At 40.2% G+C, this 24,919-nt stretch overlaps 1 protein-coding gene and 12 non-coding genes across 13 annotated transcripts; 5 read left to right on the forward strand and 8 right to left on the reverse strand.

The window, feature by feature from the left end:
- Positions 1–2,516: 2,516 nt before the first annotated feature.
- On the forward strand, positions 2,517–2,635 carry LOC130661555 (5S ribosomal RNA). Its single transcript, XR_008988733.1, has one exon. It is a non-coding gene; the product is annotated as a 5S ribosomal RNA (ribosomal RNA).
- Positions 2,636–2,985: 350 nt separating this feature from the next.
- LOC130659823 (U1 spliceosomal RNA) lies at positions 2,986–3,150 on the reverse strand. The gene has a single exon (XR_008987026.1). It is a non-coding gene; the product is annotated as a U1 spliceosomal RNA (small nuclear RNA).
- Positions 3,151–3,335: 185 nt separating this feature from the next.
- On the reverse strand, positions 3,336–3,527 carry LOC130660873 (U2 spliceosomal RNA). The gene has a single exon (XR_008988070.1). It is a non-coding gene; the product is annotated as a U2 spliceosomal RNA (small nuclear RNA).
- Positions 3,528–8,392: 4,865 nt separating this feature from the next.
- Positions 8,393–8,511, forward strand: LOC130661556 (5S ribosomal RNA). Its single transcript, XR_008988734.1, has one exon. It is a non-coding gene; the product is annotated as a 5S ribosomal RNA (ribosomal RNA).
- Positions 8,512–8,861: 350 nt separating this feature from the next.
- LOC130659824 (U1 spliceosomal RNA) lies at positions 8,862–9,026 on the reverse strand. Its single transcript, XR_008987027.1, has one exon. It is a non-coding gene; the product is annotated as a U1 spliceosomal RNA (small nuclear RNA).
- Positions 9,027–9,211: 185 nt separating this feature from the next.
- LOC130660875 (U2 spliceosomal RNA) lies at positions 9,212–9,403 on the reverse strand. Its single transcript, XR_008988071.1, has one exon. It is a non-coding gene; the product is annotated as a U2 spliceosomal RNA (small nuclear RNA).
- Positions 9,404–14,268: 4,865 nt separating this feature from the next.
- Positions 14,269–14,387, forward strand: LOC130661557 (5S ribosomal RNA). Its single transcript, XR_008988735.1, has one exon. It is a non-coding gene; the product is annotated as a 5S ribosomal RNA (ribosomal RNA).
- Positions 14,388–14,737: 350 nt separating this feature from the next.
- LOC130659826 (U1 spliceosomal RNA) lies at positions 14,738–14,902 on the reverse strand. Its single transcript, XR_008987029.1, has one exon. It is a non-coding gene; the product is annotated as a U1 spliceosomal RNA (small nuclear RNA).
- Positions 14,903–15,087: 185 nt separating this feature from the next.
- LOC130660876 (U2 spliceosomal RNA) lies at positions 15,088–15,279 on the reverse strand. Its single transcript, XR_008988072.1, has one exon. It is a non-coding gene; the product is annotated as a U2 spliceosomal RNA (small nuclear RNA).
- Positions 15,280–16,265: 986 nt separating this feature from the next.
- LOC130657987 (histone H1-delta-like) lies at positions 16,266–16,772 on the forward strand (the record flags this gene model as incomplete). Its single annotated transcript, XM_057460998.1, has 1 exon — positions 16,266–16,772. A coding segment is annotated over one exon (507 nt), but the record flags the coding sequence as incomplete, so codon positions are not given.
- A 3,372-nt stretch (positions 16,773–20,144) lies between these two features.
- LOC130661559 (5S ribosomal RNA) lies at positions 20,145–20,263 on the forward strand. Its single transcript, XR_008988737.1, has one exon. It is a non-coding gene; the product is annotated as a 5S ribosomal RNA (ribosomal RNA).
- A 350-nt stretch (positions 20,264–20,613) lies between these two features.
- Positions 20,614–20,778, reverse strand: LOC130659827 (U1 spliceosomal RNA). The gene has a single exon (XR_008987031.1). It is a non-coding gene; the product is annotated as a U1 spliceosomal RNA (small nuclear RNA).
- A 185-nt stretch (positions 20,779–20,963) lies between these two features.
- On the reverse strand, positions 20,964–21,155 carry LOC130660878 (U2 spliceosomal RNA). Its single transcript, XR_008988074.1, has one exon. It is a non-coding gene; the product is annotated as a U2 spliceosomal RNA (small nuclear RNA).
- Positions 21,156–24,919: the final 3,764 nt, after the last annotated feature.

The raw sequence follows: 24,919 nt of genomic DNA on the forward strand, positions 1-24,919 counted from the left end.
ATCGCGCCAAAGTTTTATTTCTCATATTGATTGACAGCTAAGGTTCAAAACAAACCATTTGATTGGTGCTAAGAAAGTAATTTCTGATTGGCTGCATAATGACATTACGCTCATTACTTTAACATTTTTATAAAATCTGTGTTTTTTGGCTACGGGAAAACGGCTGTATCTTCTGATACACAAAAGCTTTTGACTTTTTTTTTTTTTAGTAAGTAGCAGAAGGTTTGGCGAATTCCAACGATGCCAAATTTATTGCCTTACTGAAACATTAAGACCACGAATTTTTAAAAAAACTACAGTTTTACTTAAAAAAATGTACAAAATGTTCGGAACATTTTGTAATGACGCAACTCTATTGGTTAATTAGGGTGTTTCCACGAGCAGTAGGTAATTTTATGGCCTCTTTTTAAAGCTGTCTGAATTCTGTTAACTCAAACGTTGTTTTTGTACTCGTTCTGTACGCAACTATATCAATATGTCTGGACGCGGAAAAGGAGGTAAAGGATTGGGAAAAGGAGGTGCTAAACGTCACCGAAAAATTCTTCGTGATAACATTCAGGGAATCACAAAACCTGCTATTCGACGTCTTGCTCGACGAGGTGGTGTCAAACGTATCTCTGGCCTTATCTATGAGGAAACCAGAGGTGTACTGAAGGTTTTCTTAGAGAATGTTATTCGTGATGCTGTAACCTACACAGAGCACGCTAAACGCAAGACCGTTACCGCTATGGATGTTGTTTATGCCTTAAAACGTCAAGGAAGAACTCTTTACGGATTCGGAGGTTAAGCGTTGTCATTGCTCAACAAAAACGGCTATTTTTATAGCCACAAATCTTTTAAAACATTACTTTGTGCACGCTTCCAAATTACACAATGTGTAAAGTCTTGTCACAGTTACATTTATTGCTATACGATACTATGTCATATATGACACAAAAAAAATTTAGAAATACTTTGTAGGGTTAATTTGCCTGGGAGTGTTTCCGTGAAAAGCTGGGTTAAGTTAAATGTAAGCAATAACATGGATCAATGTACTTGTCTTTTCTGCAAGTACAGCTAATAATACGTATGAAAAGTGAAGCTAATCCACACACACACATGGGGAAGTATTTTAAATGTAGGCTAGTGTTCTTAAGCACATTATTTAGAAGTTTTATTAACTTCGGTTAACTTGTAGTGACGCCAAGTAAATGTTTTTTTAAAGATGTGTGGTCTTAAAAAAGACCGTTTGTGTTTGGTAGACGTTGGTTTACTTGCTGCTTGTGTATTTTGTGACGGCTTTTGTTCCTTCACTGACTGCGTGTTTTGCAAGTTCTCCAGGCAAGAGAAGACGTACTGCGGTTTGAATTTCACGAGAAGAGATGGTCGACTTTTTGTTTTGAAGAGCCAAACGCGAAGCTTCGGAAGCAATGCGCTCAAAGATGTCGTTGACAAATGAGTTCATGATGCTCATAGCTTTGCTTGAAACTCCGACATCTGGGTGAACTTGTTTCAAAACATTGTAGATGTAAATAGCATAACTTTCCTTTCTCTTTCTCTTGCGTTTCTTTTCACCAGTTCCACCAATCTTTCCTCCTTTTTTGCCGGCTCTTTTTTCACCTTTCTTGGCTACTTTAGGTGCCTGTTTTCCTCCTTTAGCTGCTGCGTCAGACATGGTTAAAAATTTTTGCTACTTAACTTGTAAATAAGCATTAAACTGCAAGTCAAAACTTTTTGTTTATAAGTAAAAAAATCGGATCGAATTCGATCCGAAAACGCCGATACGCAATTTAATTGGTTAAAAAAAAAATCTTTTGTTTAATACTTAATTATGATTGGTTAAAAAAACATGATTTCGATCCTATTTTTATGATGAAAAAACGAGTAAAGTTTATTTCGTTAACACTTACGTTAAATATTCGTACGTTTTTGTATTAACTTACAAATCAAATCGCAGTTATGTCTGGACGTGGAAAAGGTGGAAAAGCTAAGGCTAAAGCCAAGACAAGATCCTCAAGAGCTGGACTTCAATTTCCAGTCGGTAGAGTGCATAGATTCCTTCGTAGAGGGCACTATGCTAACCGAATTGGATCTGGAGCACCAGTTTACTTAGCAGCCGTCTTGGAATATTTATCTGCTGAGATATTGGAGTTGGCTGGTAACGCAGCAAGAGACAACAAAAAAGCTAGGATTATTCCAAGACATTTACAATTGGCTGTTCGTAATGATGAAGAATTAAACAAACTTTTGAGCGGTGTAACCATTGCAGCTGGTGGTGTTTTGCCAAACATTCAAGCTGTCTTACTCCCAAAGAAGAACGACAAAGGACAGAAGAAGTAAACCGCTACACTCAGAAAACAACGGCTATTTTTATAGCCACACATCTTTAAAAAAACATTGTTTTTTTCACAAAACTATAACCTTAAAGTCTAATAGATAATCCATGCATACGCCTTGTCCTAAGTAACTCAAAGAAATTAAATAAAAAAATTTGATCACAACGTCAAAATAAATTGCACGTATTTGCCCCTACTAATGTCTACGGCCATACCACGATGAACACACCCGTTCTCGTCTGATCACGGAAGTTAAGCATCGTCGGGCCGGGATAGTACTTGGATGGGGGACCGCCTGGGAACTCCCGGTGTCGTAGGCTTTTCATTTTCATTTGTTGCCTTTTCATTTCAATGGTGCTGTGATATATTTCTTGTTATAACAATTAAGGAACGTGGCGGTTGTTGAAAGTGTTTCCTATGACATTTTCCTACGACATTTTCAGGTGATAGTACGAGAAAAAAGAGCTTTCAAATGCATACAAACTCGATCTATTGCCGATCATCCAATAACCCTGACGGAATGGCAAATAAAATAAAATTCCGCCGCCTTCCGAGGACTTATATCGCAATCACGTTTCGTAACAGCCAAGCGAGGTTTTACCTTAGCGTTTAAGTCACCACCGACATTTGGCCGCGCAACTTTTCTAAGCTCATTCATTTTGACTTAAGGAGGGGGCGAGCGCGGACGCAGGCCCCCACTACCAGAAATTGTACGGTCGAGTTACTGACGTTTGCAGTAATCGCAGAGGTCAGCCCAAGCGTAGTGCAATGCAAGAGCCTCACTCTGGAAGAAAACCCTCATTGATCAGTCTTTACTTCCCCGTCAGGTAAGTATGAGTTGGAACTGCACCGTAGCATGAGGGTACCCTTCAAAGTTTGTTAATGCTTGTGGCTTGAGTGTGTTATAAACTGCCGTGTCGCGGGGCATAGGCTGTATTCTCCCCCAGTGTACGCGTTTTGTTCCCGCCGTAGACTATGCAGAGTGCCGTCGGAAAGAGGACTGCTATTATTCTTTTATTGCTTATGTGGGCCGCCATCGGTAATAGTGCAACACCAAGGCAACCCGTGGTCACGGCGTGAATGAATCCACCTCCATGACCCAAGGCCAAAAATCAGATTAATATACTGACCATTCAGAGAATGGCCTACCAGATATTAAACTGATAAGAACAGATACTACACTTGATCTTAGCCATTAGGCCGAGAAGCGATAAAGAACAAGCGTTGCCATGATAGGCATCGTCCACACACCGTAACTGCTTGTGGAGCATGTCACGTTACTGTAAAGCTTACAACTGTCACCGCGTACGGATGGACGGCGACATAGTAAAAATCACGGCTGTTGATTTAGCCGTAGGATGGAGAGCGACTGTAGCGAGTGGATGGTAACTTACATGAATGCTAACAAAGGCGACGATACTAAGTGCGTGATATTACTTTCCAATATGACTGCGTACATTCCGTTTATCAACGCATTACGCCAGAACGTGCGCGCGCGTTACACAGTAGACCATGCAGCCGAAATGCGACAGTGCGACCCTGCCAGGAGTCGAACCTGGAATCCCCTGATTCGTAGTCAGATGCCTTATCCATTGGGCCACAGGGCGATGCTTATGACTTCGCCCCATCGTTATTTTGGCTTGCGCATTCGTTTTACTTACGACAGAATTCTTCGTGTTTGTAGCCATGAAAGAAAGGGACTTCTGTGAGTGAATTTTTTTACTGTGGTCTAATAAAAAAGTCGAAACGCAGTGCCCAATATATGAATTGCTCCTAATAGCCGGAAACAGGCCGTGTCGATGATGTAGGCCGACATACGCAACGCAAACCAAAGAACGCTTTATGAAAATCCTAACACGGGCGCGGAAGAAGCCCAAATTAACAGAGTAGATGTAATGCTGAAGACCTCAAACTCCAGCAGCTTCTCTTTCAGACTATTGCGTCGTGCTACAAATAAAAATTAACATGCTTTCGCATAGTCGCGGCTCCCAAAACGGACATTATACGATGTACAGAAACACACATTTCTGTTTTCGCGCCAAATCAATTCCCGGGAGTGGTACTTTTACGTCCGCATACTTCGCACCGTCTTAAATTATATCTCATTTACACGGTAATGTTTAGTATACTTCTACTGTGATAACAAGCATCGTTTATCGTTGGATTGTTGTAAGAAAACATTAAAAATGAGTGAAGCAGCTTCTCCAAAGAAAATCGCACCCAAGAAGAAACCTGCTGCAAAGAAGACAGCTGATCACCCTAAATATGTGGACATGATCAAGGCTGCTATCGCTACCCTAAAGGAACGCGGTGGTTCATCTCGCCAAGCTATTACAAAATATATTCATGCAAATTACAAAGTTGCTGAAAACTCAGATCATCATCTGAAAATGGCTCTTAAACGAGGAGTAACATCAGGCGATTTGATTCAAACTAAAGGCACTGGTGCTTCTGGATCATTCAAGCTAGGTCAGGTAAAAAAAGAAAAACCTAAGAAAAAGGCCGCAGCAAAAAAGCCAACGGCAAAGAAGCCTACTGCAAAGAAAAGTACACCAAAAAAGAAGCCAGCAAAGAAGAGCACGCCAAAGAAAGCAGCAAAGAAGCCTGCCACAAAGAAAGCCTCGGCTAAGAAACCAGCAGCTAAGAAACCCACAAAGAAGCCTGTTGCTAAAAAACCTGCAGCAAAGAAGGTCAAAAAGACTCCCAAAAAGGCAGCAAAGAAGACCGCAAAAAAATAATTTGTGTGTATCTGGCTATTACATTAACAAACGGCTATTTTTATAGCCACACATTTACAAAAAAACATTATCTTGGTACAAAGTTAAACTTGTTTAAGTCACTTAAACAGTTAAAAAAGAGTAATTTTAAGATTAGATTCCCTAAGTTTAAGTATTTTCGTTTTTAAATTTCTTATTTTCTTGCTTTTACTTTTCTTGCCCTTCATATTTTTAACATTGTCAAACTTTATGTAGCATAAAATTTTTATGTAGCATAAAATTTAAACAGAAAGCAGAACAAAGTTTGATATAAAAAGCTAGCCGTAATATTTTTTATGGATGTGTGGCTATAAAAATAGCCGTTTTTTGTTTGGTAAGATGCTTAGGCACGTTCCCCACGAATTCTTCTTGCCAACTGGATGTCTTTAGGCATGATTGTAACTCGTTTTGCGTGAATGGCACACAAGTTAGTATCCTCGAACAAGCCAACAAGGTACGCTTCAGAAGCCTCTTGCAGAGCCATAACGGCTGTGCTCTGGAATCGCAGATCTGTTTTGAAGTCCTGAGCAATTTCTCGCACAAGACGCTGGAAAGGCAACTTGCGGATCAAGAGCTCGGTTGACTTCTGGTATCTTCTGATTTCTCTGAGAGCAACTGTACCAGGTCTGTAACGATGTGGTTTTTTCACTCCTCCAGTAGCTGGTGCGCTTTTCCTCGCAGCTTTAGTGGCGAGTTGTTTTCGTGGAGCCTTTCCTCCAGTAGATTTACGTGCAGTTTGCTTTGTACGAGCCATATTTTAAGAAGTCGATGTAGTACGGATACACAAGACGGTCTAAAATGCACTATCGCGCCAAAGTTTTATTTCTCATATTGATTGACAGCTAAGGTTCAAAACAAACCATTTGATTGGTGCTAAGAAAGTAATTTCTGATTGGCTGCATAATGACATTACGCTCATTACTTTAACATTTTTATAAAATCTGTGTTTTTTGGCTACGGGAAAACGGCTGTATCTTCTGATACACAAAAGCTTTTGACTTTTTTTTTTTTTAGTAAGTAGCAGAAGGTTTGGCGAATTCCAACGATGCCAAATTTATTGCCTTACTGAAACATTAAGACCACGAATTTTTAAAAAAACTACAGTTTTACTTAAAAAAATGTACAAAATGTTCGGAACATTTTGTAATGACGCAACTCTATTGGTTAATTAGGGTGTTTCCACGAGCAGTAGGTAATTTTATGGCCTCTTTTTAAAGCTGTCTGAATTCTGTTAACTCAAACGTTGTTTTTGTACTCGTTCTGTACGCAACTATATCAATATGTCTGGACGCGGAAAAGGAGGTAAAGGATTGGGAAAAGGAGGTGCTAAACGTCACCGAAAAATTCTTCGTGATAACATTCAGGGAATCACAAAACCTGCTATTCGACGTCTTGCTCGACGAGGTGGTGTCAAACGTATCTCTGGCCTTATCTATGAGGAAACCAGAGGTGTACTGAAGGTTTTCTTAGAGAATGTTATTCGTGATGCTGTAACCTACACAGAGCACGCTAAACGCAAGACCGTTACCGCTATGGATGTTGTTTATGCCTTAAAACGTCAAGGAAGAACTCTTTACGGATTCGGAGGTTAAGCGTTGTCATTGCTCAACAAAAACGGCTATTTTTATAGCCACAAATCTTTTAAAACATTACTTTGTGCACGCTTCCAAATTACACAATGTGTAAAGTCTTGTCACAGTTACATTTATTGCTATACGATACTATGTCATATATGACACAAAAAAAATTTAGAAATACTTTGTAGGGTTAATTTGCCTGGGAGTGTTTCCGTGAAAAGCTGGGTTAAGTTAAATGTAAGCAATAACATGGATCAATGTACTTGTCTTTTCTGCAAGTACAGCTAATAATACGTATGAAAAGTGAAGCTAATCCACACACACACATGGGGAAGTATTTTAAATGTAGGCTAGTGTTCTTAAGCACATTATTTAGAAGTTTTATTAACTTTGGTTAACTTGTAGTGACGCCAAGTAAATGTTTTTTTAAAGATGTGTGGTCTTAAAAAAGACCGTTTGTGTTTGGTAGACGTTGGTTTACTTGCTGCTTGTGTATTTTGTGACGGCTTTTGTTCCTTCACTGACTGCGTGTTTTGCAAGTTCTCCAGGCAAGAGAAGACGTACTGCGGTTTGAATTTCACGAGAAGAGATGGTCGACTTTTTGTTTTGAAGAGCCAAACGCGAAGCTTCGGAAGCAATGCGCTCAAAGATGTCGTTGACAAATGAGTTCATGATGCTCATAGCTTTGCTTGAAACTCCGACATCTGGGTGAACTTGTTTCAAAACATTGTAGATGTAAATAGCATAACTTTCCTTTCTCTTTCTCTTGCGTTTCTTTTCACCAGTTCCACCAATCTTTCCTCCTTTTTTGCCGGCTCTTTTTTCACCTTTCTTGGCTACTTTAGGTGCCTGTTTTCCTCCTTTAGCTGCTGCGTCAGACATGGTTAAAAATTTTTGCTACTTAACTTGTAAATAAGCATTAAACTGCAAGTCAAAACTTTTTGTTTATAAGTAAAAAAATCGGATCGAATTCGATCCGAAAACGCCGATACGCAATTTAATTGGTTAAAAAAAAAATCTTTTGTTTAATACTTAATTATGATTGGTTAAAAAAACATGATTTCGATCCTATTTTTATGATGAAAAAACGAGTAAAGTTTATTTCGTTAACACTTACGTTAAATATTCGTACGTTTTTGTATTAACTTACAAATCAAATCGCAGTTATGTCTGGACGTGGAAAAGGTGGAAAAGCTAAGGCTAAAGCCAAGACAAGATCCTCAAGAGCTGGACTTCAATTTCCAGTCGGTAGAGTGCATAGATTCCTTCGTAGAGGGCACTATGCTAACCGAATTGGATCTGGAGCACCAGTTTACTTAGCAGCCGTCTTGGAATATTTATCTGCTGAGATATTGGAGTTGGCTGGTAACGCAGCAAGAGACAACAAAAAAGCTAGGATTATTCCAAGACATTTACAATTGGCTGTTCGTAATGATGAAGAATTAAACAAACTTTTGAGCGGTGTAACCATTGCAGCTGGTGGTGTTTTGCCAAACATTCAAGCTGTCTTACTCCCAAAGAAGAACGACAAAGGACAGAAGAAGTAAACCGCTACACTCAGAAAACAACGGCTATTTTTATAGCCACACATCTTTAAAAAAACATTGTTTTTTTCACAAAACTATAACCTTAAAGTCTAATAGATAATCCATGCATACGCCTTGTCCTAAGTAACTCAAAGAAATTAAATAAAAAAATTTGATCACAACGTCAAAATAAATTGCACGTATTTGCCCCTACTAATGTCTACGGCCATACCACGATGAACACACCCGTTCTCGTCTGATCACGGAAGTTAAGCATCGTCGGGCCGGGATAGTACTTGGATGGGGGACCGCCTGGGAACTCCCGGTGTCGTAGGCTTTTCATTTTCATTTGTTGCCTTTTCATTTCAATGGTGCTGTGATATATTTCTTGTTATAACAATTAAGGAACGTGGCGGTTGTTGAAAGTGTTTCCTATGACATTTTCCTACGACATTTTCAGGTGATAGTACGAGAAAAAAGAGCTTTCAAATGCATACAAACTCGATCTATTGCCGATCATCCAATAACCCTGACGGAATGGCAAATAAAATAAAATTCCGCCGCCTTCCGAGGACTTATATCGCAATCACGTTTCGTAACAGCCAAGCGAGGTTTTACCTTAGCGTTTAAGTCACCACCGACATTTGGCCGCGCAACTTTTCTAAGCTCATTCATTTTGACTTAAGGAGGGGGCGAGCGCGGACGCAGGCCCCCACTACCAGAAATTGTACGGTCGAGTTACTGACGTTTGCAGTAATCGCAGAGGTCAGCCCAAGCGTAGTGCAATGCAAGAGCCTCACTCTGGAAGAAAACCCTCATTGATCAGTCTTTACTTCCCCGTCAGGTAAGTATGAGTTGGAACTGCACCGTAGCATGAGGGTACCCTTCAAAGTTTGTTAATGCTTGTGGCTTGAGTGTGTTATAAACTGCCGTGTCGCGGGGCATAGGCTGTATTCTCCCCCAGTGTACGCGTTTTGTTCCCGCCGTAGACTATGCAGAGTGCCGTCGGAAAGAGGACTGCTATTATTCTTTTATTGCTTATGTGGGCCGCCATCGGTAATAGTGCAACACCAAGGCAACCCGTGGTCACGGCGTGAATGAATCCACCTCCATGACCCAAGGCCAAAAATCAGATTAATATACTGACCATTCAGAGAATGGCCTACCAGATATTAAACTGATAAGAACAGATACTACACTTGATCTTAGCCATTAGGCCGAGAAGCGATAAAGAACAAGCGTTGCCATGATAGGCATCGTCCACACACCGTAACTGCTTGTGGAGCATGTCACGTTACTGTAAAGCTTACAACTGTCACCGCGTACGGATGGACGGCGACATAGTAAAAATCACGGCTGTTGATTTAGCCGTAGGATGGAGAGCGACTGTAGCGAGTGGATGGTAACTTACATGAATGCTAACAAAGGCGACGATACTAAGTGCGTGATATTACTTTCCAATATGACTGCGTACATTCCGTTTATCAACGCATTACGCCAGAACGTGCGCGCGCGTTACACAGTAGACCATGCAGCCGAAATGCGACAGTGCGACCCTGCCAGGAGTCGAACCTGGAATCCCCTGATTCGTAGTCAGATGCCTTATCCATTGGGCCACAGGGCGATGCTTATGACTTCGCCCCATCGTTATTTTGGCTTGCGCATTCGTTTTACTTACGACAGAATTCTTCGTGTTTGTAGCCATGAAAGAAAGGGACTTCTGTGAGTGAATTTTTTTACTGTGGTCTAATAAAAAAGTCGAAACGCAGTGCCCAATATATGAATTGCTCCTAATAGCCGGAAACAGGCCGTGTCGATGATGTAGGCCGACATACGCAACGCAAACCAAAGAACGCTTTATGAAAATCCTAACACGGGCGCGGAAGAAGCCCAAATTAACAGAGTAGATGTAATGCTGAAGACCTCAAACTCCAGCAGCTTCTCTTTCAGACTATTGCGTCGTGCTACAAATAAAAATTAACATGCTTTCGCATAGTCGCGGCTCCCAAAACGGACATTATACGATGTACAGAAACACACATTTCTGTTTTCGCGCCAAATCAATTCCCGGGAGTGGTACTTTTACGTCCGCATACTTCGCACCGTCTTAAATTATATCTCATTTACACGGTAATGTTTAGTATACTTCTACTGTGATAACAAGCATCGTTTATCGTTGGATTGTTGTAAGAAAACATTAAAAATGAGTGAAGCAGCTTCTCCAAAGAAAATCGCACCCAAGAAGAAACCTGCTGCAAAGAAGACAGCTGATCACCCTAAATATGTGGACATGATCAAGGCTGCTATCGCTACCCTAAAGGAACGCGGTGGTTCATCTCGCCAAGCTATTACAAAATATATTCATGCAAATTACAAAGTTGCTGAAAACTCAGATCATCATCTGAAAATGGCTCTTAAACGAGGAGTAACATCAGGCGATTTGATTCAAACTAAAGGCACTGGTGCTTCTGGATCATTCAAGCTAGGTCAGGTAAAAAAAGAAAAACCTAAGAAAAAGGCCGCAGCAAAAAAGCCAACGGCAAAGAAGCCTACTGCAAAGAAAAGTACACCAAAAAAGAAGCCAGCAAAGAAGAGCACGCCAAAGAAAGCAGCAAAGAAGCCTGCCACAAAGAAAGCCTCGGCTAAGAAACCAGCAGCTAAGAAACCCACAAAGAAGCCTGTTGCTAAAAAACCTGCAGCAAAGAAGGTCAAAAAGACTCCCAAAAAGGCAGCAAAGAAGACCGCAAAAAAATAATTTGTGTGTATCTGGCTATTACATTAACAAACGGCTATTTTTATAGCCACACATTTACAAAAAAACATTATCTTGGTACAAAGTTAAACTTGTTTAAGTCACTTAAACAGTTAAAAAAGAGTAATTTTAAGATTAGATTCCCTAAGTTTAAGTATTTTCGTTTTTAAATTTCTTATTTTCTTGCTTTTACTTTTCTTGCCCTTCATATTTTTAACATTGTCAAACTTTATGTAGCATAAAATTTTTATGTAGCATAAAATTTAAACAGAAAGCAGAACAAAGTTTGATATAAAAAGCTAGCCGTAATATTTTTTATGGATGTGTGGCTATAAAAATAGCCGTTTTTTGTTTGGTAAGATGCTTAGGCACGTTCCCCACGAATTCTTCTTGCCAACTGGATGTCTTTAGGCATGATTGTAACTCGTTTTGCGTGAATGGCACACAAGTTAGTATCCTCGAACAAGCCAACAAGGTACGCTTCAGAAGCCTCTTGCAGAGCCATAACGGCTGTGCTCTGGAATCGCAGATCTGTTTTGAAGTCCTGAGCAATTTCTCGCACAAGACGCTGGAAAGGCAACTTGCGGATCAAGAGCTCGGTTGACTTCTGGTATCTTCTGATTTCTCTGAGAGCAACTGTACCAGGTCTGTAACGATGTGGTTTTTTCACTCCTCCAGTAGCTGGTGCGCTTTTCCTCGCAGCTTTAGTGGCGAGTTGTTTTCGTGGAGCCTTTCCTCCAGTAGATTTACGTGCAGTTTGCTTTGTACGAGCCATATTTTAAGAAGTCGATGTAGTACGGATACACAAGACGGTCTAAAATGCACTATCGCGCCAAAGTTTTATTTCTCATATTGATTGACAGCTAAGGTTCAAAACAAACCATTTGATTGGTGCTAAGAAAGTAATTTCTGATTGGCTGCATAATGACATTACGCTCATTACTTTAACATTTTTATAAAATCTGTGTTTTTTGGCTACGGGAAAACGGCTGTATCTTCTGATACACAAAAGCTTTTGACTTTTTTTTTTTTTAGTAAGTAGCAGAAGGTTTGGCGAATTCCAACGATGCCAAATTTATTGCCTTACTGAAACATTAAGACCACGAATTTTTAAAAAAACTACAGTTTTACTTAAAAAAATGTACAAAATGTTCGGAACATTTTGTAATGACGCAACTCTATTGGTTAATTAGGGTGTTTCCACGAGCAGTAGGTAATTTTATGGCCTCTTTTTAAAGCTGTCTGAATTCTGTTAACTCAAACGTTGTTTTTGTACTCGTTCTGTACGCAACTATATCAATATGTCTGGACGCGGAAAAGGAGGTAAAGGATTGGGAAAAGGAGGTGCTAAACGTCACCGAAAAATTCTTCGTGATAACATTCAGGGAATCACAAAACCTGCTATTCGACGTCTTGCTCGACGAGGTGGTGTCAAACGTATCTCTGGCCTTATCTATGAGGAAACCAGAGGTGTACTGAAGGTTTTCTTAGAGAATGTTATTCGTGATGCTGTAACCTACACAGAGCACGCTAAACGCAAGACCGTTACCGCTATGGATGTTGTTTATGCCTTAAAACGTCAAGGAAGAACTCTTTACGGATTCGGAGGTTAAGCGTTGTCATTGCTCAACAAAAACGGCTATTTTTATAGCCACAAATCTTTTAAAACATTACTTTGTGCACGCTTCCAAATTACACAATGTGTAAAGTCTTGTCACAGTTACATTTATTGCTATACGATACTATGTCATATATGACACAAAAAAAATTTAGAAATACTTTGTAGGGTTAATTTGCCTGGGAGTGTTTCCGTGAAAAGCTGGGTTAAGTTAAATGTAAGCAATAACATGGATCAATGTACTTGTCTTTTCTGCAAGTACAGCTAATAATACGTATGAAAAGTGAAGCTAATCCACACACACACATGGGGAAGTATTTTAAATGTAGGCTAGTGTTCTTAAGCACATTATTTAGAAGTTTTATTAACTTCGGTTAACTTGTAGTGACGCCAAGTAAATGTTTTTTTAAAGATGTGTGGTCTTAAAAAAGACCGTTTGTGTTTGGTAGACGTTGGTTTACTTGCTGCTTGTGTATTTTGTGACGGCTTTTGTTCCTTCACTGACTGCGTGTTTTGCAAGTTCTCCAGGCAAGAGAAGACGTACTGCGGTTTGAATTTCACGAGAAGAGATGGTCGACTTTTTGTTTTGAAGAGCCAAACGCGAAGCTTCGGAAGCAATGCGCTCAAAGATGTCGTTGACAAATGAGTTCATGATGCTCATAGCTTTGCTTGAAACTCCGACATCTGGGTGAACTTGTTTCAAAACATTGTAGATGTAAATAGCATAACTTTCCTTTCTCTTTCTCTTGCGTTTCTTTTCACCAGTTCCACCAATCTTTCCTCCTTTTTTGCCGGCTCTTTTTTCACCTTTCTTGGCTACTTTAGGTGCCTGTTTTCCTCCTTTAGCTGCTGCGTCAGACATGGTTAAAAATTTTTGCTACTTAACTTGTAAATAAGCATTAAACTGCAAGTCAAAACTTTTTGTTTATAAGTAAAAAAATCGGATCGAATTCGATCCGAAAACGCCGATACGCAATTTAATTGGTTAAAAAAAAAATCTTTTGTTTAATACTTAATTATGATTGGTTAAAAAAACATGATTTCGATCCTATTTTTATGATGAAAAAACGAGTAAAGTTTATTTCGTTAACACTTACGTTAAATATTCGTACGTTTTTGTATTAACTTACAAATCAAATCGCAGTTATGTCTGGACGTGGAAAAGGTGGAAAAGCTAAGGCTAAAGCCAAGACAAGATCCTCAAGAGCTGGACTTCAATTTCCAGTCGGTAGAGTGCATAGATTCCTTCGTAGAGGGCACTATGCTAACCGAATTGGATCTGGAGCACCAGTTTACTTAGCAGCCGTCTTGGAATATTTATCTGCTGAGATATTGGAGTTGGCTGGTAACGCAGCAAGAGACAACAAAAAAGCTAGGATTATTCCAAGACATTTACAATTGGCTGTTCGTAATGATGAAGAATTAAACAAACTTTTGAGCGGTGTAACCATTGCAGCTGGTGGTGTTTTGCCAAACATTCAAGCTGTCTTACTCCCAAAGAAGAACGACAAAGGACAGAAGAAGTAAACCGCTACACTCAGAAAACAACGGCTATTTTTATAGCCACACATCTTTAAAAAAACATTGTTTTTTTCACAAAACTATAACCTTAAAGTCTAATAGATAATCCATGCATACGCCTTGTCCTAAGTAACTCAAAGAAATTAAATAAAAAAATTTGATCACAACGTCAAAATAAATTGCACGTATTTGCCCCTACTAATGTCTACGGCCATACCACGATGAACACACCCGTTCTCGTCTGATCACGGAAGTTAAGCATCGTCGGGCCGGGATAGTACTTGGATGGGGGACCGCCTGGGAACTCCCGGTGTCGTAGGCTTTTCATTTTCATTTGTTGCCTTTTCATTTCAATGGTGCTGTGATATATTTCTTGTTATAACAATTAAGGAACGTGGCGGTTGTTGAAAGTGTTTCCTATGACATTTTCCTACGACATTTTCAGGTGATAGTACGAGAAAAAAGAGCTTTCAAATGCATACAAACTCGATCTATTGCCGATCATCCAATAACCCTGACGGAATGGCAAATAAAATAAAATTCCGCCGCCTTCCGAGGACTTATATCGCAATCACGTTTCGTAACAGCCAAGCGAGGTTTTACCTTAGCGTTTAAGTCACCACCGACATTTGGCCGCGCAACTTTTCTAAGCTCATTCATTTTGACTTAAGGAGGGGGCGAGCGCGGACGCAGGCCCCCACTACCAGAAATTGTACGGTCGAGTTACTGACGTTTGCAGTAATCGCAGAGGTCAGCCCAAGCGTAGTGCAATGCAAGAGCCTCACTCTGGAAGAAAACCCTCATTGATCAGTCTTTACTTCCCCGTCAGGTAAGTATGAGTTGGAACTGCACCGTAGCATGAGGGTACCCTTCAAAGTTTGTTAATGCTTGTGGCTTGAGTGTGTTATAAACTGCCGTGTCGCGGGGCATAGGCTGTATTCTCCCCCAGTGTACGCGTTTTGTTCCCGCCGTAGACTATGCAGAGTGCCGTCGGAAAGAGGACTGCTATTATTCTTTTATTGCTTATGTGGGCCGCCATCGGTAATAGTGCAACACCAAGGCAACCCGTGGTCACGGCGTGAATGAATCCACCTCCATGACCCAAGGCCAAAAATCAGATTAATATACTGACCATTCAGAGAATGGCCTACCAGATATTAAACTGATAAGAACAGATACTACACTTGATCTTAGCCATTAGGCCGAGAAGCGATAAAGAACAAGCGTTGCCATGATAGGCATCGTCCACACACCGTAACTGCTTGTGGAGCATGTCACGTTACTGTAAAGCTTACAACTGTCACCGCGTACGGATGGACGGCGACATAGTAAAAATCACGGCTGTTGATTTAGCCGTAGGATGGAGAGCGACTGTAGCGAGTGGATGGTAACTTACATGAATGCTAACAAAGGCGACGATACTAAGTGCGTGATATTACTTTCCAATATGACTGCGTACATTCCGTTTATCAACGCATTACGCCAGAACGTGCGCGCGCGTTACACAGTAGACCATGCAGCCGAAATGCGACAGTGCGACCCTGCCAGGAGTCGAACCTGGAATCCCCTGATTCGTAGTCAGATGCCTTATCCATTGGGCCACAGGGCGATGCTTATGACTTCGCCCCATCGTTATTTTGGCTTGCGCATTCGTTTTACTTACGACAGAATTCTTCGTGTTTGTAGCCATGAAAGAAAGGGACTTCTGTGAGTGAATTTTTTTACTGTGGTCTAATAAAAAAGTCGAAACGCAGTGCCCAATATATGAATTGCTCCTAATAGCCGGAAACAGGCCGTGTCGATGATGTAGGCCGACATACGCAACGCAAACCAAAGAACGCTTTATGAAAATCCTAACACGGGCGCGGAAGAAGCCCAAATTAACAGAGTAGATGTAATGCTGAAGACCTCAAACTCCAGCAGCTTCTCTTTCAGACTATTGCGTCGTGCTACAAATAAAAATTAACATGCTTTCGCATAGTCGCGGCTCCCAAAACGGACATTATACGATGTACAGAAACACACATTTCTGTTTTCGCGCCAAATCAATTCCCGGGAGTGGTACTTTTACGTCCGCATACTTCGCACCGTCTTAAATTATATCTCATTTACACGGTAATGTTTAGTATACTTCTACTGTGATAACAAGCATCGTTTATCGTTGGATTGTTGTAAGAAAACATTAAAAATGAGTGAAGCAGCTTCTCCAAAGAAAATCGCACCCAAGAAGAAACCTGCTGCAAAGAAGACAGCTGATCACCCTAAATATGTGGACATGATCAAGGCTGCTATCGCTACCCTAAAGGAACGCGGTGGTTCATCTCGCCAAGCTATTACAAAATATATTCATGCAAATTACAAAGTTGCTGAAAACTCAGATCATCATCTGAAAATGGCTCTTAAACGAGGAGTAACATCAGGCGATTTGATTCAAACTAAAGGCACTGGTGCTTCTGGATCATTCAAGCTAGGTCAGGTAAAAAAAGAAAAACCTAAGAAAAAGGCCGCAGCAAAAAAGCCAAGGGCAAAGAAGCCTACTGCAAAGAAAAGTACACCAAAAAAGAAGCCAGCAAAGAAGAGCACGCCAAAGAAAGCAGCAAAGAAGCCTGCCACAAAGAAAGCCTCGGCTAAGAAACCAGCAGCTAAGAAACCCACAAAGAAGCCTGTTGCTAAAAAACCTGCAGCAAAGAAGGTCAAAAAGACTCCCAAAAAGGCAGCAAAGAAGACCGCAAAAAAATAATTTGTGTGTATCTGGCTATTACATTAACAAACGGCTATTTTTATAGCCACACATTTACAAAAAAACATTATCTTGGTACAAAGTTAAACTTGTTTAAGTCACTTAAACAGTTAAAAAAGAGTAATTTTAAGATTAGATTCCCTAAGTTTAAGTATTTTCGTTTTTAAATTTCTTATTTTCTTGCTTTTACTTTTCTTGCCCTTCATATTTTTAACATTGTCAAACTTTATGTAGCATAAAATTTTTATGTAGCATAAAATTTAAACAGAAAGCAGAACAAAGTTTGATATAAAAAGCTAGCCGTAATATTTTTTATGGATGTGTGGCTATAAAAATAGCCGTTTTTTGTTTGGTAAGATGCTTAGGCACGTTCCCCACGAATTCTTCTTGCCAACTGGATGTCTTTAGGCATGATTGTAACTCGTTTTGCGTGAATGGCACACAAGTTAGTATCCTCGAACAAGCCAACAAGGTACGCTTCAGAAGCCTCTTGCAGAGCCATAACGGCTGTGCTCTGGAATCGCAGATCTGTTTTGAAGTCCTGAGCAATTTCTCGCACAAGACGCTGGAAAGGCAACTTGCGGATCAAGAGCTCGGTTGACTTCTGGTATCTTCTGATTTCTCTGAGAGCAACTGTACCAGGTCTGTAACGATGTGGTTTTTTCACTCCTCCAGTAGCTGGTGCGCTTTTCCTCGCAGCTTTAGTGGCGAGTTGTTTTCGTGGAGCCTTTCCTCCAGTAGATTTACGTGCAGTTTGCTTTGTACGAGCCATATTTTAAGAAGTCGATGTAGTACGGATACACAAGACGGTCTAAAATGCACTATCGCGCCAAAGTTTTATTTCTCATATTGATTGACAGCTAAGGTTCAAAACAAACCATTTGATTGGTGCTAAGAAAGTAATTTCTGATTGGCTGCATAATGACATTACGCTCATTACTTTAACATTTTTATAAAATCTGTGTTTTTTGGCTACGGGAAAACGGCTGTATCTTCTGATACACAAAAGCTTTTGACTTTTTTTTTTTTTAGTAAGTAGCAGAAGGTTTGGCGAATTCCAACGATGCCAAATTTATTGCCTTACTGAAACATTAAGACCACGAATTTTTAAAAAAACTACAGTTTTACTTAAAAAAATGTACAAAATGTTCGGAACATTTTGTAATGACGCAACTCTATTGGTTAATTAGGGTGTTTCCACGAGCAGTAGGTAATTTTATGGCCTCTTTTTAAAGCTGTCTGAATTCTGTTAACTCAAACGTTGTTTTTGTACTCGTTCTGTACGCAACTATATCAATATGTCTGGACGCGGAAAAGGAGGTAAAGGATTGGGAAAAGGAGGTGCTAAACGTCACCGAAAAATTCTTCGTGATAACATTCAGGGAATCACAAAACCTGCTATTCGACGTCTTGCTCGACGAGGTGGTGTCAAACGTATCTCTGGCCTTATCTATGAGGAAACCAGAGGTGTACTGAAGGTTTTCTTAGAGAATGTTATTCGTGATGCTGTAACCTACACAGAGCACGCTAAACGCAAGACCGTTACCGCTATGGATGTTGTTTATGCCTTAAAACGTCAAGGAAGAACTCTTTACGGATTCGGAGGTTAAGCGTTGTCATTGCTCAACAAAAACGGCTATTTTTATAGCCACAAATCTTTTAAAACATTACTTTGTGCACGCTTCCAAATTACACAATGTGTAAAGTCTTGTCACAGTTACATTTATTGCTATACGATACTATGTCATATATGACACAAAAAAAATTTAGAAATACTTTGTAGGGTTAATTTGCCTGGGAGTGTTTCCGTGAAAAGCTGGGTTAAGTTAAATGTAAGCAATAACATGGATCAATGTACTTGTCTTTTCTGCAAGTACAGCTAATAATACGTATGAAAAGTGAAGCTAATCCACACACACACATGGGGAAGTATTTTAAATGTAGGCTAGTGTTCTTAAGCACATTATTTAGAAGTTTTATTAACTTCGGTTAACTTGTAGTGACGCCAAGTAAATGTTTTTTTAAAGATGTGTGGTCTTAAAAAAGACCGTTTGTGTTTGGTAGACGTTGGTTTACTTGCTGCTTGTGTATTTTGTGACGGCTTTTGTTCCTTCACTGACTGCGTGTTTTGCAAGTTCTCCAGGCAAGAGAAGACGTACTGCGGTTTGAATTTCACGAGAAGAGATGGTCGACTTTTTGTTTTGAAGAGCCAAACGCGAAGCTTCGGAAGCAATGCGCTCAAAGATGTCGTTGACAAATGAGTTCATGATGCTCATAGCTTTGCTTGAAACTCCGACATCTGGGTGAACTTGTTTCAAAACATTGTAGATGTAAATAGCATAACTTTCCTTTCTCTTTCTCTTGCGTTTCTTTTCACCAGTTCCACCAATCTTTCCTCCTTTTTTGCCGGCTCTTTTTTCACCTTTCTTGGCTACTTTAGGTGCCTGTTTTCCTCCTTTAGCTGCTGCGTCAGACATGGTTAAAAATTTTTGCTACTTAACTTGTAAATAAGCATTAAACTGCAAGTCAAAACTTTTTGTTTATAAGTAAAAAAATCGGATCGAATTCGATCCGAAAACGCCGATACGCAATTTAATTGGTTAAAAAAAAAATCTTTTGTTTAATACTTAATTATGATTGGTTAAAAAAACATGATTTCGATCCTATTTTTATGATGAAAAAACGAGTAAAGTTTATTTCGTTAACACTTACGTTAAATATTCGTACGTTTTTGTATTAACTTACAAATCAAATCGCAGTTATGTCTGGACGTGGAAAAGGTGGAAAAGCTAAGGCTAAAGCCAAGACAAGATCCTCAAGAGCTGGACTTCAATTTCCAGTCGGTAGAGTGCATAGATTCCTTCGTAGAGGGCACTATGCTAACCGAATTGGATCTGGAGCACCAGTTTACTTAGCAGCCGTCTTGGAATATTTATCTGCTGAGATATTGGAGTTGGCTGGTAACGCAGCAAGAGACAACAAAAAAGCTAGGATTATTCCAAGACATTTACAATTGGCTGTTCGTAATGATGAAGAATTAAACAAACTTTTGAGCGGTGTAACCATTGCAGCTGGTGGTGTTTTGCCAAACATTCAAGCTGTCTTACTCCCAAAGAAGAACGACAAAGGACAGAAGAAGTAAACCGCTACACTCAGAAAACAACGGCTATTTTTATAGCCACACATCTTTAAAAAAACATTGTTTTTTTCACAAAACTATAACCTTAAAGTCTAATAGATAATCCATGCATACGCCTTGTCCTAAGTAACTCAAAGAAATTAAATAAAAAAATTTGATCACAACGTCAAAATAAATTGCACGTATTTGCCCCTACTAATGTCTACGGCCATACCACGATGAACACACCCGTTCTCGTCTGATCACGGAAGTTAAGCATCGTCGGGCCGGGATAGTACTTGGATGGGGGACCGCCTGGGAACTCCCGGTGTCGTAGGCTTTTCATTTTCATTTGTTGCCTTTTCATTTCAATGGTGCTGTGATATATTTCTTGTTATAACAATTAAGGAACGTGGCGGTTGTTGAAAGTGTTTCCTATGACATTTTCCTACGACATTTTCAGGTGATAGTACGAGAAAAAAGAGCTTTCAAATGCATACAAACTCGATCTATTGCCGATCATCCAATAACCCTGACGGAATGGCAAATAAAATAAAATTCCGCCGCCTTCCGAGGACTTATATCGCAATCACGTTTCGTAACAGCCAAGCGAGGTTTTACCTTAGCGTTTAAGTCACCACCGACATTTGGCCGCGCAACTTTTCTAAGCTCATTCATTTTGACTTAAGGAGGGGGCGAGCGCGGACGCAGGCCCCCACTACCAGAAATTGTACGGTCGAGTTACTGACGTTTGCAGTAATCGCAGAGGTCAGCCCAAGCGTAGTGCAATGCAAGAGCCTCACTCTGGAAGAAAACCCTCATTGATCAGTCTTTACTTCCCCGTCAGGTAAGTATGAGTTGGAACTGCACCGTAGCATGAGGGTACCCTTCAAAGTTTGTTAATGCTTGTGGCTTGAGTGTGTTATAAACTGCCGTGTCGCGGGGCATAGGCTGTATTCTCCCCCAGTGTACGCGTTTTGTTCCCGCCGTAGACTATGCAGAGTGCCGTCGGAAAGAGGACTGCTATTATTCTTTTATTGCTTATGTGGGCCGCCATCGGTAATAGTGCAACACCAAGGCAACCCGTGGTCACGGCGTGAATGAATCCACCTCCATGACCCAAGGCCAAAAATCAGATTAATATACTGACCATTCAGAGAATGGCCTACCAGATATTAAACTGATAAGAACAGATACTACACTTGATCTTAGCCATTAGGCCGAGAAGCGATAAAGAACAAGCGTTGCCATGATAGGCATCGTCCACACACCGTAACTGCTTGTGGAGCATGTCACGTTACTGTAAAGCTTACAACTGTCACCGCGTACGGATGGACGGCGACATAGTAAAAATCACGGCTGTTGATTTAGCCGTAGGATGGAGAGCGACTGTAGCGAGTGGATGGTAACTTACATGAATGCTAACAAAGGCGACGATACTAAGTGCGTGATATTACTTTCCAATATGACTGCGTACATTCCGTTTATCAACGCATTACGCCAGAACGTGCGCGCGCGTTACACAGTAGACCATGCAGCCGAAATGCGACAGTGCGACCCTGCCAGGAGTCGAACCTGGAATCCCCTGATTCGTAGTCAGATGCCTTATCCATTGGGCCACAGGGCGATGCTTATGACTTCGCCCCATCGTTATTTTGGCTTGCGCATTCGTTTTACTTACGACAGAATTCTTCGTGTTTGTAGCCATGAAAGAAAGGGACTTCTGTGAGTGAATTTTTTTACTGTGGTCTAATAAAAAAGTCGAAACGCAGTGCCCAATATATGAATTGCTCCTAATAGCCGGAAACAGGCCGTGTCGATGATGTAGGCCGACATACGCAACGCAAACCAAAGAACGCTTTATGAAAATCCTAACACGGGCGCGGAAGAAGCCCAAATTAACAGAGTAGATGTAATGCTGAAGACCTCAAACTCCAGCAGCTTCTCTTTCAGACTATTGCGTCGTGCTACAAATAAAAATTAACATGCTTTCGCATAGTCGCGGCTCCCAAAACGGACATTATACGATGTACAGAAACACACATTTCTGTTTTCGCGCCAAATCAATTCCCGGGAGTGGTACTTTTACGTCCGCATACTTCGCACCGTCTTAAATTATATCTCATTTACACGGTAATGTTTAGTATACTTCTACTGTGATAACAAGCATCGTTTATCGTTGGATTGTTGTAAGAAAACATTAAAAATGAGTGAAGCAGCTTCTCCAAAGAAAATCGCACCCAAGAAGAAACCTGCTGCAAAGAAGACAGCTGATCACCCTAAATATGTGGACATGATCAAGGCTGCTATCGCTACCCTAAAGGAACGCGGTGGTTCATCTCGCCAAGCTATTACAAAATATATTCATGCAAATTACAAAGTTGCTGAAAACTCAGATCATCATCTGAAAATGGCTCTTAAACGAGGAGTAACATCAGGCGATTTGATTCAAACTAAAGGCACTGGTGCTTCTGGATCATTCAAGCTAGGTCAGGTAAAAAAAGAAAAACCTAAGAAAAAGGCCGCAGCAAAAAAGCCAACGGCAAAGAAGCCTACTGCAAAGAAAAGTACACCAAAAAAGAAGCCAGCAAAGAAGAGCACGCCAAAGAAAGCAGCAAAGAAGCCTGCCACAAAGAAAGCCTCGGCTAAGAAACCAGCAGCTAAGAAACCCACAAAGAAGCCTGTTGCTAAAAAACCTGCAGCAAAGAAGGTCAAAAAGACTCCCAAAAAGGCAGCAAAGAAGACCGCAAAAAAATAATTTGTGTGTATCTGGCTATTACATTAACAAACGGCTATTTTTATAGCCACACATTTACAAAAAAACATTATCTTGGTACAAAGTTAAACTTGTTTAAGTCACTTAAACAGTTAAAAAAGAGTAATTTTAAGATTAGATTCCCTAAGTTTAAGTATTTTCGTTTTTAAATTTCTTATTTTCTTGCTTTTACTTTTCTTGCCCTTCATATTTTTAACATTGTCAAACTTTATGTAGCATAAAATTTTTATGTAGCATAAAATTTAAACAGAAAGCAGAACAAAGTTTGATATAAAAAGCTAGCCGTAATATTTTTTATGGATGTGTGGCTATAAAAATAGCCGTTTTTTGTTTGGTAAGATGCTTAGGCACGTTCCCCACGAATTCTTCTTGCCAACTGGATGTCTTTAGGCATGATTGTAACTCGTTTTGCGTGAATGGCACACAAGTTAGTATCCTCGAACAAGCCAACAAGGTACGCTTCAGAAGCCTCTTGCAGAGCCATAACGGCTGTGCTCTGGAATCGCAGATCTGTTTTGAAGTCCTGAGCAATTTCTCGCACAAGACGCTGGAAAGGCAACTTGCGGATCAAGAGCTCGGTTGACTTCTGGTATCTTCTGATTTCTCTGAGAGCAACTGTACCAGGTCTGTAACGATGTGGTTTTTTCACTCCTCCAGTAGCTGGTGCGCTTTTCCTCGCAGCTTTAGTGGCGAGTTGTTTTCGTGGAGCCTTTCCTCCAGTAGATTTACGTGCAGTTTGCTTTGTACGAGCCATATTTTAAGAAGTCGATGTAGTACGGATACACAAGACGGTCTAAAATGCACTATCGCGCCAAAGTTTTATTTCTCATATTGATTGACAGCTAAGGTTCAAAACAAACCATTTGATTGGTGCTAAGAAAGTAATTTCTGATTGGCTGCATAATGACATTACGCTCATTACTTTAACATTTTTATAAAATCTGTGTTTTTTGGCTACGGGAAAACGGCTGTATCTTCTGATACACAAAAGCTTTTGACTTTTTTTTTTTTTAGTAAGTAGCAGAAGGTTTGGCGAATTCCAACGATGCCAAATTTATTGCCTTACTGAAACATTAAGACCACGAATTTTTAAAAAAACTACAGTTTTACTTAAAAAAATGTACAAAATGTTCGGAACATTTTGTAATGACGCAACTCTATTGGTTAATTAGGGTGTTTCCACGAGCAGTAGGTAATTTTATGGCCTCTTTTTAAAGCTGTCTGAATTCTGTTAACTCAAACGTTGTTTTTGTACTCGTTCTGTACGCAACTATATCAATATGTCTGGACGCGGAAAAGGAGGTAAAGGATTGGGAAAAGGAGGTGCTAAACGTCACCGAAAAATTCTTCGTGATAACATTCAGGGAATCACAAAACCTGCTATTCGACGTCTTGCTCGACGAGGTGGTGTCAAACGTATCTCTGGCCTTATCTATGAGGAAACCAGAGGTGTACTGAAGGTTTTCTTAGAGAATGTTATTCGTGATGCTGTAACCTACACAGAGCACGCTAAACGCAAGACCGTTACCGCTATGGATGTTGTTTATGCCTTAAAACGTCAAGGAAGAACTCTTTACGGATTCGGAGGTTAAGCGTTGTCATTGCTCAACAAAAACGGCTATTTTTATAGCCACAAATCTTTTAAAACATTACTTTGTGCACGCTTCCAAATTACACAATGTGTAAAGTCTTGTCACAGTTACATTTATTGCTATACGATACTATGTCATATATGACACAAAAAAAATTTAGAAATACTTTGTAGGGTTAATTTGCCTGGGAGTGTTTCCGTGAAAAGCTGGGTTAAGTTAAATGTAAGCAATAACATGGATCAATGTACTTGTCTTTTCTGCAAGTACAGCTAATAATACGTATGAAAAGTGAAGCTAATCCACACACACACATGGGGAAGTATTTTAAATGTAGGCTAGTGTTCTTAAGCACATTATTTAGAAGTTTTATTAACTTCGGTTAACTTGTAGTGACGCCAAGTAAATGTTTTTTTAAAGATGTGTGGTCTTAAAAAAGACCGTTTGTGTTTGGTAGACGTTGGTTTACTTGCTGCTTGTGTATTTTGTGACGGCTTTTGTTCCTTCACTGACTGCGTGTTTTGCAAGTTCTCCAGGCAAGAGAAGACGTACTGCGGTTTGAATTTCACGAGAAGAGATGGTCGACTTTTTGTTTTGAAGAGCCAAACGCGAAGCTTCGGAAGCAATGCGC

Source organism: Hydractinia symbiolongicarpus, chromosome 9, assembly GCF_029227915.1.
Source record: "Hydractinia symbiolongicarpus strain clone_291-10 chromosome 9, HSymV2.1, whole genome shotgun sequence".
Taxonomy (NCBI): domain Eukaryota; kingdom Metazoa; phylum Cnidaria; class Hydrozoa; order Anthoathecata; family Hydractiniidae; genus Hydractinia; species Hydractinia symbiolongicarpus.